Source organism: Mustelus asterias, chromosome 15 (genome assembly GCF_964213995.1).
Source record: "Mustelus asterias chromosome 15, sMusAst1.hap1.1, whole genome shotgun sequence".
NCBI classification, from domain to species: Eukaryota; Metazoa; Chordata; class Chondrichthyes; order Carcharhiniformes; family Triakidae; genus Mustelus; species Mustelus asterias.
In genome coordinates, this window is record NC_135815.1 from 23,608,083 (window position 1) to 23,625,432 (window position 17,350).

A 17,350-nucleotide genomic window follows, 5' to 3' on the forward strand; every position below is an offset into this window, starting at 1 on the left:
CTGCAGTGTTAGTATAAGCCTCCTTGTGACACTAATAAATAAATAAACTTTAAAATTTAAAGTATCTTTATTGGGAAAATCCCTCTTTGGCAAGCAATTGAAGAATGGCGTGGCACAAGATAAGGCATCGACAGGGTCACTTTTCTATTTCTTTTACTATTCTTAATGATGTCCATTTAATCAAGCCAGTTTATGAAAAAATCTGTTCCTGTTTGAGCATCCACCCCATGTCCCTGTGATAAACTGACCAGCCAGTTTTCTGTTTACTTGTGTGATTTTAAAGAAACCCTAAGTTTAAAGATAGAAATAAAATTTTGGACGAATAATGTCACTGAAGCTTGAATCCCAATAATTACTGAAATAACAGCCTTAAAATGGCAATAAGGAACGAGTGTAGAGAAGAAAATGTAAAATACTTTATAATAATCTGAACCTATTGAGATAGCTGCCTCACAGTAATTCCTCTAATCTTCATTTTCCATATTTCAAATGTCATGAACCTATTGACAATTATCGTGTTTAATCCCCATTGTGCTTGGTGGCCCTGTATAAACAAAAAAAGGACACGAAGGCCAGAATTCTCCGACCTCTCCCACAGCTGGGATTCTACGGACCCGCTGCTGTGAATGGAGATTAGGCTGAGCGCCAAATTCTCGGTTCTTGCTGGCAGCGGCAGTGGGGCGTAGAAGACCAGAGAATTCCGGCCTAAAGCCTTTAAGTTAATGTATGCTTCATGAACTAATGCATTCTAATAACCTTGCCTTTTCAGAAAGCTGTACAAAAATGGATTGGAAGATGTGCAAAGCCATGCGTTCAATGCGACAAAGCTGGATAAGTTGTACGTTTTGTTTATATCGCTTGCCTTTATACAATGTTGTACCTGGATAGTTTGACCACAGTGCTTTTCAGCACCCTTTCAAATAATTAAAACCAGAAACAGCTACAGTTGTAGCTTGTTTGTACATTTAGGATTCCATGTTGGCGTCTTTGAAGGACAGTACAGAAAAACAGAGTCCTAAACAGGTAGTTTGCAAACCACAAGATAACTCCAAGGTTCTAAATCACAGATAACTGAAGTGCAAGAGACAAGTGTATCACAATATCCCATAGATTTTGGTACAGAATTACTCATTTTCTAAATGCGTTTCACCGTGAAAACAAATCTCATTTGAAATTAGAGTAAAAGAATGCAATTTCTCTAAACTAAATTCTCTAAACTAGCAATTGATTGATGACATGAGAGATTAAAAAATACTTGTGGTCGATTACAGCTTTATCAGTTGACACAGTGCAGATAAATATATGCAATGACCTATGTTCAAAAACAAGTGGCTTGGAGAGGGTTATTTTGTGTTTCTTAGTTTGTGAAGAAAGTTCATTGAAACTTCTGAACTTTTCTAATTAGCAGCAGCCACAGCTAAAGCAGTTCTCTATGTACTAAATGTTGTAAAATCATACAACACGGGCCTGAATCTTAAGCTTCCCCTTCAGGTTTCAAGGCAGGGAAGGCTGAAATTGCACAGACGGGTTCCCTCTGGGATCCCGACCGCCCTGACTGGGATGTGATTTTACGGTGGGGCGGGCAAGGCCTCGGATGGGAAGTCTGCCCATTCCCCAATTAAGGCCCTATAGTAGCCATTGAATGGTCATCTGAGAATCTTTTCCCATCCATCCTCAACTCTCAGGCTGGTAGAAGCCGGATAAGTCAGGTGGGACAGAGAAACAGTTCGTATTCTCGAGCTCGGGCAGGAAGGTGTGGCAGTAGGGGGGCACCTCCATTGAAAGCTCCCTTCTGACTGGAGGCGCCCTCTCCTCACGGACTGAGTACCTCCGGTTATCCCCTGATAACCCAGTCGCCCGCTTGCGACCCCACCTCCTGCCCAGGAGACCCTCTCCTCCCCAGGCATCCCCCACCCACCCCTCCCTGGGACCCCTGCCAATTACCTTTACACTAGCTCCCAACATTCATCCAAGACATGGGCACTGCGGTGCCTCTTCCAGCCATTGCGGCGCTGTGCCTGGATGAGCTGGAGAGCGGTCAACCAATCTGGTTGGCCAGCAGCTCTCCGAAGCGGAACTTCCTCCCAAATGCGGGTGGAACTCCTGCCTGCTGCCATTCAACGCTCACTTGAGCGTAAAATGGCAGCCGTCCTGTCAGAGTCGGCGGGGATGCGTTCCCCACTGACTCTCCAGATGGCGAGTGGAGATTTTAAAATTGAGGCATTGCCATGCAGTTGGGTTGTGGATGAATGGGTGTTGGTGAAAGTTAAGGATACAGGCATCAGAGTTTTGGATGAGCTTAAGTTTATGGAGGATGGAAGGCCAGTAAAAACTCTAGCTCTCACTATTCTACCAGACTTCCCTCAGCCGCCCAGCATAAGCTTCGTCTAAGGCTTCAAGAAATGACGACAGCTTCCCCATCTGTGGCTGAAATCATCAGACATTATGACAATTCTAAAGACTGTGCTTAAAATTTCCAACCTACCCCAGCCCCGCACAGTACCATCATGTTGCAGTGTAGCAGCGCCCCACCAATGTCAGTGAAGATACAAATAGTCTGAACCCACAGTTGACGTTGGGCGGGATGCTCCGGCTTCCCACTCGCGTGTTTCCCGGGAGACGGGTATGCTGTTCACCGGCATTGCAATCCTCTGGTCCCACCGCTGCCAAATGGCATTTCCCATTGATGTCAGCCCATCTTGCCGGGAGGGGCATGCTGCCACGGGACTGGAGAATCCCGGAGAATTCCAGCCCAATAGAGCCAGTGCGGAATTAAACAGGCAGGCAAAGTCCTGGCTCAGCAGCGCAATATTGGAACAAATGACCCCTTGGGTTTGCAAAGCAATTTCCTTTAGCTGAATTATGGAAATAACTATTTTTTTTATACAAAGAGAAAGGTTCAGTAGGTAAGCAGTGTAGTAATCAAGCAGTGATGAACCGTCCTGAAAGCAAAAGCTTTAAAATCATAAGTAAAATGTATAAGTGATTCAGTCATGTTATCCCTCAACCCTAGCCAAGCTGCAGTAGGTCTCCTTGCTAACTTATTTTTTGGATCATTATTCTAACCAGACATCTGGAAACACTAATCACACGTTTGAAAAGAACTCCAGCTCTTGAATAATCCCTTCACACTCCCATTTACAAGAAAATATAAACTCAGTTTGGTCTTCAGCTTCTCGAAAAAAATGTGCTGTCAAAAGATAACTTACTTTACTATCAATAAACTGAAAGCATGAACTCTACGAGTACTTGATAAGCAGTTCTTACTCTTGCTATTTTCTGATAAACAAGTCAAGGGGATTACGACCTATTTATAAATGGACATTCAAACAAAAACAACCACAAGGACAAATTCTAAAGTACCAAACTATTATTGAGACAGGAATTAAGGCATTAATTTGTAATTCACACATCAAAATGCTTATGTTCACGTGAATGTTGTTGTTTCCTTGGATTTGCAGCCAGAGTGTTTACTTTCCACATAATTAATTGGTCACAATTTTCCAGCCACATCGCGCCCGGCACAGATCACGTTGGGGCAGTGTGGGATCAGAGAGTCGCAGACGAGGGACCTAGGAATGCCAGCGCAAACTCCTTTTGACATTCTCCCAGCCACCACGCCCTGACATAATCTGGTTCCCGCCCAGTGAGGGTGGGAACCAGATTAGTGCATTTAAATAGCTTAGTCATCTTCAAGCAGGATACTCCCTGATCCTCGGGTGCAGCGGGAACCCGACGAGAATCACTGCTGGTCTCCACAAAGGGACAGCAGGCATTCTGGCCATGCCGGCGGCTCAGAGGCCATTGAAACCTCCGGATGGTCGTGGACATGGCTGGGCAGTGCCAATCTGGCAGTGCCTACTTGGCAGTGTCTACCTGGCACCCTGGCAGTGCCCACCTGGCAGTGTTCACCTGACACCCTGGCAGTGACCACCTGGCACTGTCTACCTGATACCCTGGCGGTGGCCACCTAATGGTGCCGACTTGGCACCCTGGAAGTGCCCACCTGGCAGTGCCCACCTGACACCCTGGCAGCGCCCGCCTGGCGATGCCCACCTGGCCCGCCATTATATTGGAGGTAGTTCAGAGAGGGTTATTCAGTTGATTCCTGGGATGAAGGAGTTGGCGAATGAGGAAAGGTTAAACAGATTGAACCAAAGCTCACTGGAATTTAGATGCAAGGAGATCTTTTTGTTATGTGTGATTCTGAGGGATCTTGCCAGGCTTATTGCTGAGAGGATGCTTCCCCTTGTGGGGGAATCTAGAACTTGGCAGAAGAGTTTCAAAATAAAGGATGTCCCATTTAAGACAGTTAAGGAGGAATTTGTCCTCTCAGAGGGTCAATAATTTTCGGAATTCTCTTTCACACGGAGCAGTGGAAACTGGGCCATTGAATATATTGAAGGCTCAGATAGATTTGTGATGCACGGGAGAATCAAAGTTCTGTAGGCAGGCAGCAGAGTGGAATGGAGGCCACGATCAGATCAGCCATGTGCTTATTGAATGGTGGAGCAGGTTTGAGGAGCCAAATGGGCGACTCCACTTAATTGGTCGTCTCCCCAAAATCTCCCTTGTCGTTGGCATTTCCGAGCTTTTGAGTTGCATTTCATCCCAACGGCAGGATCAGGGCCCAGGCATGAAAAATGTGTCCCGTGTCTCTCAAATGTGGGCGGCACGGTGGCACAGTGGTTAGCACTGCTGCCTCACAGCGCCAGGGACCCGGGTTCAATTCCCGGCTTGGGTCACTGTCTGTGTTTTAGTTTGCACGTTCTCCCCGTGTCTGCGTGGGTTTCCTCCGGGTGCCCCAGTTTCCTCCCATAGTCCAAAGATGTGCGGGTTAGGTGGATTGGCCATGCTAACTTGCCCCGTAGTGTCAGTTGGACTAGCTAGGGTAAGTGCATGGCGTTATGGGGATAGGACCTGGGTGGGATTGTGGTCAGTGCAGACTTGATGGCCGAATAGCCTCCTTCTGCACTGTAGGATTCTATGAAATGAAAACCGGAAATACTGGAAATATCCAACATGTCAGACAGCAACTGTGATGAGAAGAAACCCTGGAATGTCAACCCTACCTCCTTCTCCTCATGATGTTCCTTGGCCTACTGAATGTTTCCTGTACTTTTTGTTTTTACGTCAGGTTTTCAGCATTGATGTTATTTTGCGACTGGATTAGTGGATTTTACTAATTGAACAGTAAAATGTACAAAAAAGCATGTTTAAGATTCATTTGCTTTCTAATATGTACGCTGTATGCGTGTCTTGAAAGATAATTTCTTGAGGTTCTGAGGATTATACATCTTCAGTGGTTCGTGGGATTTTTTCGCTAGAGCACCAAAGGCAAAATAAGGGAAAAAACCTTGAAGTCTGAATAATTTCATGTTTATAAGCATATTCTTTATTTCCCTGAGGATTTAAATGTAAATTAATAACATTAAAAACTTTTACAGGGAGCTTAATGAGAATAAAAATTTAAGGACAATACACAATGATGCTTTCAAGGGAGCAACTGGACCAGATGTATTGTAAGTAACAGCAACTTATCTACATTTCACTTCATGTGGATTGCAAGCAATATTCATTTTAAACTATGTATTTACAGTGTGTGTAATAATTTAATTTAAAAAGCCTTTTTGTAAAATATACACATCAAAACTACAAATTAAGCATTTGAATTGAAAATAAACTTAAGGCTATACATATTTCCTCCATTTTTATGTAATTTCTTTTCTCCATATTTCCTTTTTTATCATGTAGAATTCTTTAATTAAGAAAAGCACGGTGGCACAGTGGTTAGCACAGCTGCCTCACAGCGCCAGGGACCCAGGTTCGATTCCCGGCTTGGGTCACAGTCTGTGTGGAGTTTGCACATTCTCCCAGTGTCTGCATGGGTTTCCTCCGGGTGCTCCGGTTTCCTCTCACAGTCCAAAGATGTGCGGGTTAGGTGGATTGGCCATGCTAAATTGCCCCTTAGTGTCAGGGGGGCGAGCTAGGGTAAATGGGGATAGGGGTCTGGTTGGGATTGTGGTCGGTGCAGGCTCGATAGGCCGAATGGCCTCCTTCTGCACTGCAGTGGTTCTATGATTCTATTCTAAGATCACTGACTGAATCTATTATATCAGAATTGGTGATATCCAATATAAGATACTTTAGAGGGATCATTACCCCAATGGGAAGAGAAAAAAATGGACTGAAATTAACCTAGTTGATATGGGCTCAGGCTACTGGTTGGAGAACTGGTGGGAAACACATTTTGCTTCTGTGGGGGAATCCCAATCATAGAGTCATTCAGTGCAGAAAAGACCCTTCAGCCCATCAAGTCTGCAAGTCAGCCCATCAAGTCAGGCTTTCCCAGGGATTCAGGACGCCAGACCAATCAAAAGCCGGCAGCTCTTCACTACAGGCAATGCCACCAGGAGCAGCAACTGCTGCAGGCAGTGAGGCCAGAGTGGGATGAGGGGATCACTGTAGCACCCAGGTTGTGAGTCAGGGTGGGATGGGGGCCATGGAGGTGTGGTCATGGGGTGTGGGGAGGCAGGGGTCGGAAGTAGTAGCGTTGGAGGCAAATGATCTAATGCAGGGTCTCTCTTTGAAAGAAAGACATCCTCCTCCCCAAAACATGCACTCCCTCTAGTGATGATGTACAGTGGCAGCTGTTTATACCATCCACAAGATGCACTGAAGGAACTCACCAAAGTTTCATAGACAGCCCCTTCCAAACCCATGATTACGACCACCTAGCAGGACAAAGGCAGAAGATACATGGAAACAGCACCACCTGGAAGGCATTGCAACCCACTCACCATCCTGACTTGGAAATATATCACTGTTCCTTCACTGTCGCTGGGTCAAATCCTGGAACTCCCTCCCTAACAGCACTGGGGGTGTACCTGCAAAACAAGGACTGCAGCGGTTCAAGAAGGCAGCTCATCACCACCTTCTCAAGGGCAATTAAGATTGGGCAATAAATGCTAGTAAAATCAGTGACACCCATATGCCATGAAAAAAAAAATCGCCATGATGGTATTAATAGCATAGGTAAAGGTAAGAGAAGTTGGAAATTAAGGCAACATGTTTTGTTTCTTGTACAGTTCCAATATGGATCACCTGGGCTTTGATAAATGAAGCAATTTTACTAAACAAAGGGCAGTGAAAATCTGGAACTCTCTTTCGTAAAATTGGTATTCCTTGGTCACCAGGGCTAGTAGAAAAGGATATCCCAACTTTTCTTTTTGTTACAGGGATGTTTCTTCAACTGCACTTGAGCATCTTCCGTCTTATGGGTTGGAATTCATTCAGAAACTTACTGCTCGCTTCACGTACTCCCTGAAAAGGTTCCCGTCACTGGAAAAGTTCGTCAATCTGATGGAAGCAAATTTGACATATCCCAGCCACTGCTGTGCGTTCAAAAACTGGGAGAAGTCGAATGGGTAAGTTCTTGTGATTTTATCATCTTCCCAATCTGTGTGGCGCACTGAAGGACTATCAAAGCTGTCACAGTCTTAGCAGTTAGCTGTTCTCCAGAAAAACAAGCAGAAATGAAGTAAACCAAGAATGGCCATGAGTGAAGTCAGTAACTCTCACTGGTATTTTAAATGTAAGCCACATTAGTACAGAAACAGTTATACATTGGGCAAGAAATGTATGTTAATGCATTACAATTCTTTTCTCCTGTCCTGAGCAGCACGGTGGCACAGTGGTTAGTATTGCTGCCTCACTGCGCCAGGGACCCGGGTTCAATTCTGGCCTTGGGTGACTGGCTGTGTGGAGTTTGCACGTTCTCCCTGTGTCTGCGTGGGTTTCCTCCAGATGCTCCAGTTTCCTCCCACACTCCAAAGATGTGCAGGTTAGGTGGATTGGCCATGCTAAATTGCCCCTTACTGTCAGGGGGATTAGTAGGGTAAATATGTAGGGTTACAGGGATAGGGCCTGGGTGGGATTGTTGTTGGTGCAGGCTCGATGGGCTGAATGGCCTCCTGTAAGGATTCTACGATTCAAATCTTTTTCTTTTCAGTTCTCCTTTTCTGAAGGAAAAGGACCATGGTGCAATGCCATTGGCAACAGAGACATTTAGTGGGTATTATGTTGGGGATGCTATCTAGCTAATCTAGCTGGTGGGAAATGATATGATCCTAGCAGTCGTCTATTATACGTCGCAACAAGTATTCCTTTCCATTGTGGTCAATGAATAGTAAAATTGAACAAGGCATATTCTGGGTGGCCAACTTGGTTCCATCAATTTCCTGCTGGGCATGTTAGATTAAAATTAGCCCCTTTATCTTCTCCAGTAATTTTCCATATAGTCGTTTGGTAGTACAGAACTTGAGTATTGCTAAAAAAGGACACATGTTGTCAAAGTTTTATGTCTTGCACTCATCAGGACAATTTTACAAGAATAGCAAATTGTAAAGGGAACAAGTTATACTTCATGAGAAAAGAACGCTCATTGCTTGGCAAGTAGATTCTGAGCGATAGAGACATTGCTATGGAGAAAGCATTAGTTAACTGATGACTGACAGTTAACTGCCAAGAAGAGGGCAAAACGAAAAACTTATCTTTTTTTGGCAATACTCAATTTCCCATATGGTAAAGTGTCAGTGGCTTTCGGCAAGGTCATATACACCAAATATAGTGCGTTTGCAGTCAACTCCTTAAAGAACTCTTACCAGATTTGTCAAGTAGGCTTCATGTTTGAATTCTGTGTCAGCTGCTTCTACTTACTTTCTCTTCATCTAAGTATTTTGTAGCTTTAAATTTATCTAACAAACCCAAATTTTCCCTAGTACAGAAGGCTAACTGTAATTACTAAGATATTTATAACAAGGTTTTTGCACTGAAGTCAATTAAACACCATTTAAAACCTCCAACACGGCAAAGCTAAAAATAATCAAGGTGCCCTGCTGTAAGTCTAGTTTCCGATTCAATTAATATTCCTTGATCATCAAGGAGATAAGAATTACAGGAAGTTTTTTTTGAAGGTTTTGTCTGTTGGTTGCCTCCCTCAGAACAATGGGAATGGTGAGTAGAGAGCATGATAGGTCAGATTAATCCAACAGACAATAAGCATTTTCCACTTCTGAAATGTTATCCCTTCGCATTATAAAGTCTTATCTTCCTTAAACTAAAACCAGAGAAGTAATTCTTGGTAAGCTCATCAATGTCTTGTGATCTTAGGTGGTAAATATAGCTGATGCCAAGATATTACCAAGTTCTAAAGTTTATTTATTAGTGTCACAAGTAGGCTTACATTAACACTGCAATCGAGTTACTATGAAAATCCCCTAGTCAGCACACTTCAGGTACACTGAGGGAGAATTTAGCATGGCCAATGCACCTAACCAGTACGTCTTTGGGACTATGGGAGGAAACCGGAGCACCTGGAGGTAACCCACGCAGACACGGGGAGAATGTGCAGACACCACACAAACAGTGACCCAATCCGGGAATCGACCTCAGGTCCCTGGTGCTGTGAGGCAGTAGTGCCTCACAGCACCACTGTGCCACCGTGCCGCTATAGTCTGTGCACTGATCTCAGACAGAGAGGCAATAGGGCTGTGAAATTGACCCCCTAACCAAGAACTAGGAAAGGAACATTGATCAGCATTCTCACTCCTCATCCTACATAGCAACACCTTGCAAAACATGTCCTGAGTGGATTTTGGGGTGAATATGGGATTGGCTCAGCAATTGGACAGCTTGCTGGTGTCTACTGTAAAGAATCCCATGCAAGGACTGATCAGTGCGTCGGGTAGCTGAGAATATCTGGCCCCTACTCTGCCAGGAACTTGTTGCCTTGAGGTGAGGAGGAGGAAAGAAAACAATTCCGGACACAGTTGATTGTTCCTTTCCCTTCAGACAGAATTCCATACCCATACTTTTATACAACTTTTCGAAGTCATGCGAAGCTGCAACAAGAAAAGTAACTGCAGATCAGGACTTTGTCACCAGCCATGAACAGAATAAAATATAGTAAGTATCGTTCTAAACATCAAAACATAAAATATTGAATTAGACCATTTGTGACCTCCAGTAATTTATCTTTATAGGGCCAATAACATCATTAAATGTATGACAACCTTTATGACTACATTATTGATTTTTCCTCATACTTGCTTCACATTCTAGCTATACAGATTGGGATCAGCTTTGTGGCAACATGCTTCAGAAATGCTGTCACTGCTATACTTGCAGTTCTTTTTAGCTTTTTGTTAGTCTTCCCTTTATTTCTCTGCTTTATAAGTATCTACTGGATGATAGCTAAAACATCACCAACATTCATAGTTCAGGAAAATCAAATAACCCAGTATAGAATCATAGAATCCCAACAGGGCAGAAGGAAGTTACTCGGCCTACCGAGTCTGCAGCAACTCTCCAACAGAGCATCTTACCCAGGTCCAACCCACCCTCAGAACCCCATTTACCCTGCTAATCCCCTTAACACATTTTGGACACTAAGGGGCAATTTAGCATGGCCATTCCAACTTGGGCATCTTTGGACTGTGGGAGGAAATCGGAGCACCTGGAGGAAACCCACACAGACACGGTGAGAACACTAAAACTCCACACAGACAGTGACCCGAGACTGGAATTGAACCCGGGTCCCTGGCGCTGTATTCAAGTTGTTTTGGCTACTATAATGAAACAAACTCCTGAGGAGGACAGATCTAAAAAACATATTGCACATGATGATTAAACTAGGAGATGGGCATAGAAGTGGCACAGAATACCTACACTGCAGAATGGGGCCATTCAGCCCATCGAGCCTGCACTGACAACACTCCCACCCAGGCCCTATCCCTGTAACCCCACATATTTACCCTGGCAGCCCCCTAATACTAAGAAGCAATTTAGCATGGCCAATCAACCTAACCCGCACATTTTTTGGACTGTGGGAGGAATCCCAGAGGAACCCACGCAGACACGGGGAGAATGTGCAAACTCCACACAGACATTGACCCAAGCCAGGAATTGAACCCGGGTCCCTGCCGCTGTGAGGCAGCAGTGCTAACCACTGTGCCACAATTGCTGCCCTGGCAAGAGGCCAGATTAAGGAGCGCAGTGATCTTAGAGGACGTAGGAGGGGGCGAGGGCATAGAGGGATTGGAACCAAAGATGAGTTTTTTAAAATGGAGACATTGCTGGACTGGGAGCCAATGCAATTGACCTGAGCAGGGCTAATGGGTTAATGGGACTTGGTGCAGTGAGTATACAGGGAGCAGAGTTTTGGCTTAGCTCAAGTTTATGGAAGGTCTAATGGGAGGCCTATCAGGAGAGTATTGGAATATTAAAGAGTAGAGGTAACAATGAAGGTTTCAGTGGGAGATAAGCTGAGGCAGGTGTGGAACAATACAACGTAACTGAGATGTAAGTGGGCAGTCTTGGCGATGGCATGGGTATGTTGTTGGAAGCTTCTCTGGTGTCGGAAATGCTTCTGTCTTCTCAGTATTGAGATCATTGAGGTAGTGTAGAGATTTTCTGGATGGATGAATTAAAATGGGCCAAATGACATTCATCATCCGGAAGTACCTTGTGCTCCCCTGAAGTTAAATTAGGATAGTCAGTCGATGTTTATTTGGGTGCACCTTGGCTCAGCATTTAGCACCAAATTCACACTCAGAAGACATCTTAAGGGTGTTTTTCTGAGGAGAAAGTATCATGTTGATCAGAAAGGAATGCTTTTCAATGATTAAAGCACATTATTAGACCAGTTTTAATACATCTGATGCAGAGAACCAAGTTAAAGCCAGAAAAAAGTCATTGCCTGACACTGATATTTTCATATTCATAAATATAAATGTTCCATCCCAAATGGTTTTAAATAATTATGGTTCTCTAAGAGAAAGATTAAGAACTACTAAAATTAATTTGCATACATTTATACTGGTTGAGAAATCTGCTATCTGGAAGCCTACCTCCACTGGTTATAAAACACTTTGGGATTCCCGCAGTTCCACACGCTAGAAGATTGACCTTATTGGCAACCTTATGGATATTTCCCAAGCCATTTGTTCACTGTGCAAGCTTATTGCTGAAATAGGATGATCAAAGCCATTCTGCGGGAAAACTGTTACCCTGATCAGACCATTGCTCTTGCTGTATATCATGCAAACACAAAGATGAGCCTAAGGTTGCCATTTTTGGACCTGATAGGTGCCCAGTTGATCTCAGATTACCCTGGAAGGGTAAGGCACCTCAAAATATAAGCAACAGGTGAAGCTAGCCATTTCACACCATAACTATGCAGTTGCAACTCGAGTAGAATTGGCCACTAACAGGATGCTGCTGTTAAACCAAATAAGCCTATCATGCAAATGAGTAATGTGGTATTTGAATTTCAGTGCCAGTGTGATGCCAGGTATGTAGGCCATACGTCCCAAAGACTGGAAACGGATTGTATCAAAAGCATGTCCTTTGAGCAAATTGACACAGGGAAGGACAAGGTATTAGAGGTGTTGGCAGCCTTAAAAGTGGACAAATCTCCAGGTCCAGATGAATTGTGCTCTAGGCTGCTGTGGGCAGCAAGAGAGGAGATTGCAGAGGCTCTGACCCAAATTTTCAATTCCTCTCTGGCCACGGGGTAGGTGTCAGACAACTGGAGAACAGCTAATGTGATTCTGCTATTGAAGAAATTTTGTAGAGATAAACCAGGGAGCTACAGACCAGTCGGTCTCGCGTCACTGGTAGGGAAACTGTTAGAGAAACTTCTGAAGGAGAACATCTATCTCCACTTGGAGAGGCAAAGCTTGATCGGGGTAGTCAGCATGGCTTCATCAGAGGCCATGCCTAACAAATTTGAGTGAATTTTTTGAGGAGGTGACAGGTGTGTAGTCGAGGGTAGTGCAGTCGATGTAGTTCATATGGATTTAATCAAAGCTTTTGACAAGGTCTCACATGGGGGTAAATTCACATGGGATACAGGGTAATTTGATAAAGTGGATTCAAAATTGGCTTAGTTGTAGGAGTCAGAAGGTGAAGACAGATGGCTGCTTTAGTGACTGGAAGCCAGTGTCCAGTGGCGTACCACAGTGATCTGTGTTGAGCCCCCTATTATTCGTCATTTATATAAATGACATTGATGACTATGTGGGTGGTAGGATTAGTAAGTTTGCGGATGACACGAAGATTGGGCGGGTGGCTAACAGTGAAGCAGAGTGTCTTGGGCTACAAGAAGATATGGACTAAATGGTCAATTGGGCAAATAAGTGGCAGGTAGAATTTAACCCTGAAAAGTGTGAGATGATACACTTTGGAAGGAGTAATTTGACAAGGAAGTATTCAATGAATGGTAGGACACTGGAAAGTTTTGTGGAACAAAGGGACCTTGGAGTGTTTGTCTACAGATCTCTGAAAGTGGAAGGGCATGTTAGTAGGGTGGTGAAAAAGCCATATGGGACACTTGCCTTTATCAATTGAGGCATAGATTACAAAGGCAGGGTAGTCATGCTGGAGTTGGATAGAACTCTAGCGATGCCACTGTAGAGTAGTGTGCAGCTCTGGTCACCACATTATCGGAAGGATGTGGTTGCACTGGAGGGGGTGCAGAGGAGATTCACCAGGATGCTGCCCAGGATGGAACGTTTAAGTTATGAAGAGAGGTTGGATAGGCTTGAGTTGTTTTCGTTGGAGTAGAGAAGATTGAGGGGCGACCTGATCGAGGTGTACAAGATTATGAGAGACATGGACAGAGTGGATAAGGAGTAGCTATTCTCCTCAGTTGAAGGGTCAGTCCCGAGGAGGCATAGGTTCAAGGTGAGGGGCAGGAGGTTTAGGGGGGATGTGAGGAAAAACCTTTTTACCCAGAGGGCGGTGATGGTCGGAATGCGCTGCCTGGGAGGGTGGTAGATGCGAGTTGCCTCACTTCCTTTAAAAAGTATCTGGATGAACACTTGACACATCATAACATTCAGGGCTATGGGCCAAGTGCTGGCAGATGGGATTAGGTGGGAGTTCAGGTGTTTCTAATGTGTCTACGGACTCGATGGGCTGACGGGCCTCTTCTGCACTGTATGATTTCATGATTCCACTGATCAGGTGCAATAGGCAAAGTGCCGACAGTACTGAAACAAGCCTGTGCTCGCAGGATGCAAATCATAGGGCAGGATTTTCCGGCCACGCTCGCCCCAAAACCGGAAAATCCCGCCCGAGGTCAATGGACCTTTGCATGGTCTGCCCGCACCCCCCCCCCCCACCCCCTGTCCACTACAATTCCTGTGACGGGCGAGATGGGAAAATTCTCCCCATACTGTACAACTTTAGATGTCATTCCACGATTGGAATTTGCTGAATAATCCCAGTTGTGTGAAGAATTACACCAACAACCAATTTAAGATCATCAGTCGGGCTCGCAGTGTGGCTTACTTAATGTGTGTTAGAAGCTACATATATTCACACACATGGCATTGTCCTTTGCAGACAGAAGGAACATGTCCACACATTGCGCCTTTTCCAACTAAGAAAATAGTCAACAGCCAATCCCTGGTCATTCCCTGGGGCAATGCCTTCACCAATCAGAGCCAACCTGCCTGCTTTGAACTTGAACAAAGCTTGGCAGTTAACTGTCAGTTTTCAGTTAACTGGCACATTCACCATGGCAACACCTCTAACAATCAGAGTCCACTTTCCAACCAATCAGCTCTCTTCTTGTGTGGTATACACTGTTGTTCCCTCTACATTTACCTATTCTTGTGACGAGTGCCCTGATGAGTGCAGGAAAGAAGTTTATTTATTTATTAGTGCCACAAGTAGGCTTACGTTAACACTGCAATGAAGTTACTGTGAAAATCCCCTAGTCACCACACTCCGGCACCTGTTCGGGCACATTGAGGGAGAATTTAGCACGGCCAATGCACCTAACCAGGAAACCAGAGCACCCAGTGGAAATCCACGCAGACACAGGGAGAACTGCAGACTCCGCACAGTGACCCAAGCCGGAATCGAACCTGGGTCCCTGGTGCTGTGAGGCAGCAGTGCTAACCACTGTGCCACCGTACTGCCCCAAAGCAGCAGATGTCCTTTTTCAGCAATACATTATCATTTATCATTCCCTTAATTTAACTTTTTGCAAACAATGCTACCTTGCAGTTACAATGTGATGGATGAAGGAAACTCTGAAACTGTTTGGTGTTTTTGAAACCCTATAGTTCCAGGATTATGATATGAAACTGCAAGCCCAAAGATGTGTGGGTTAGGTTGATTGGCCATGATAAATTGCCCCTTAGTGTCAGGGGGATTAGTGGGGAAAACATGTGGGGTAGGACCTGGGTGGGATTGTTGTCAGTGCAGGCTCGATGGGCCAAATGGGTCTGCTCTGTAGATTCTATGACTTGTTTCACTGCGGATTTTCCTTGCACGAGTTAAATAAAATCCACTGGTCCTAATAAACTTCTCTATGTCTGCTTATAGTCTCGGGAATGACTATCCTCATCCTGGTCTACAACTCGGGGAGAGGAGCTTACAGAATGTTTCTGCTGGAGTGAAAAGGCATCCTTCTTCACGGAACGATTCACACTTTCCTGAAAAAACCCCTGATGATGACTATGAACATTTAGAAGAAATATATGAAAATTCAGTGTCGTTTGATTATGGCTTTTGTCATTCAAAGGTAGACCTCGTCTGTACTCCAGAACCAGATGCCTTCAACCCATGCGAGGATATAATGGGGTACAACATCCTCAGAGTGCTGATATGGTTCATTAATATCCTTGCTATTGTGGGTAACTTTGTTGTGTTTATTGTTTTGGTGGTGAGTCAGAATAAGCTGACGGTCCCCCGTTTCCTCATGTGCAACCTGGCTTTCGCCGATCTCTGTATGGGCCTCTATTTGCTGCTTATTGCATCAGTCGATTTGAGTACCAGAAGCCAGTATTACAACTATGCCATAGATTGGCAGACCGGTGCCGGGTGCGCCAGTGCTGGCTTCTTTACCGTTTTCGCCAGCGAGCTCTCTGTGTACACGCTGATGGTGATCACCTTCGAAAGATGGCACACGATCACCCACGCCATGCAAATGGACAGGAAGCTCCGATTAAGGCACGCCGTTGTGATTATGTCCGGAGGCTGGATATTCTCCCTTGTCGTAGCAACACTGCCACTTGTAGGAATCAGCAATTACATGAAAGTTAGCATCTGTTTGCCCATGGATATAGAAACTCCCGTCTCCCAAGCTTATGTTATATTCCTACTGATGCTGAATGTTATCGCCTTTATTATCATTTGTGTTTGCTATATCAAAATATATTTAGCCGTGAAAAACCCTGACTTTGTTTCGAAGAACAGCGACGCGAAGATTGCGAAACGAATGGCGATTCTGATCTTCACAGACTTCATGTGTATGGCTCCAATATCGTTCTTTGCTATTTCAGCAGCTTTCAAGTCACCTTTTATTACCGTGACCAATGCGAAAATCCTGCTGGTATTGTTTTATCCGCTCAACTCCTGTGCGAATCCGTTTCTCTACGCAATCTTCACAAAAGCGTTCAGGAGGGACTTCTTCATCCTGCTGAGCAAGTTTGGCTACTGCGAGATGCAGGCGCAAATTTACAAAACTGACAACTCGAGCTCCAAGAGCGGCACCAAGGAAAACTCGGGGGCAGCGGTCAAGCTGGCGACGTTCAGCGTGCAGGATCTGCCAGTCAGTGCAGCCACTGAACTGTGTTGTAGGGAATGCTGAGAACATTCATACTGCACATTTTCTCTCCTCCTCCACCCCAAGGTGCTGATTTGGGCTGGGCTGAACTTACAGGTCGCAACAGCAACCCAGGACCTCAACCGCCCACTTGTCCGCCCACTTTGCAAGTATAAGCCGCCGGCAGTGGCTGTTGATGTGCCAACCAAGGGCACCAGAACTGATCCGGATGCAGTGCCCACTCTACATATCCAGGCAGAGGAAGGAACCCTGGTTAATTTATCACCTTTTCAGCCTGGGAAAGTAGAGGCTAAATGGTGTAGCATATTGCTGCCCTGGCTGAGATTTGTTAAGACCAGCGATCATATCTGGAACATTCTGGTCTCAATGGCTTCTTTACCGCACCAAGAAGCAACTTTAGCAAATTGGCCATCCTGGGGAACGATGTAAAAAGTTTTAATTGAAATAAATGTATACATTTTTTTAAAAATTAGAACAGAAGTTAGGGAATAAATGTATTTCTTTCTGTAAAGTTTATTTATTAGTCACAAGTAGGCTTACATTCACACTGCAATGAAGTTACTGTGAAAATCCCCTAGTCGCCACAGTCCAGTGCCTGTTCGGGTACACTAAGGGAGAACTTAGCACCTAACACACACATCTTTGGACTGTGGGAGGAAACCCACGCAGACACAGGGAGAATGTGCAAACTCCACACAGACAGTGACC

At 44.8% G+C, this 17,350-nt stretch overlaps 1 protein-coding gene across 3 annotated transcripts in view; it reads left to right on the forward strand.

Annotated features, from left to right (window-relative positions):
- LOC144504400 (lutropin-choriogonadotropic hormone receptor-like) overlaps nucleotides 1–17,150 on the forward strand; it is a 97,941-nt gene extending 80,791 nt beyond the window's left edge. Inside the window, exons 7-11 of one of the 3 annotated variants that reach the window (XM_078229653.1) lie at nucleotides 770–838; nucleotides 5,448–5,522; nucleotides 7,239–7,427; nucleotides 9,853–9,966; nucleotides 15,400–17,149. In XM_078229653.1, coding sequence (XP_078085779.1) covers nucleotides 770–838; nucleotides 5,448–5,522; nucleotides 7,239–7,427; nucleotides 9,853–9,966; nucleotides 15,400–16,666 — 1,714 coding nt within the window. In that variant the 3' untranslated portion in view covers nucleotides 16,667–17,149. Of the gene's footprint in view, nucleotides 1–769; nucleotides 839–5,447; nucleotides 5,523–7,238; nucleotides 7,428–9,852; nucleotides 9,967–15,399 lie in introns of all 3 variants that reach the window. The other 2 variants (XM_078229655.1, XM_078229654.1) reach the window with 2 other exon arrangements.
- Nucleotides 17,151–17,350: the final 200 nt, after the last annotated feature.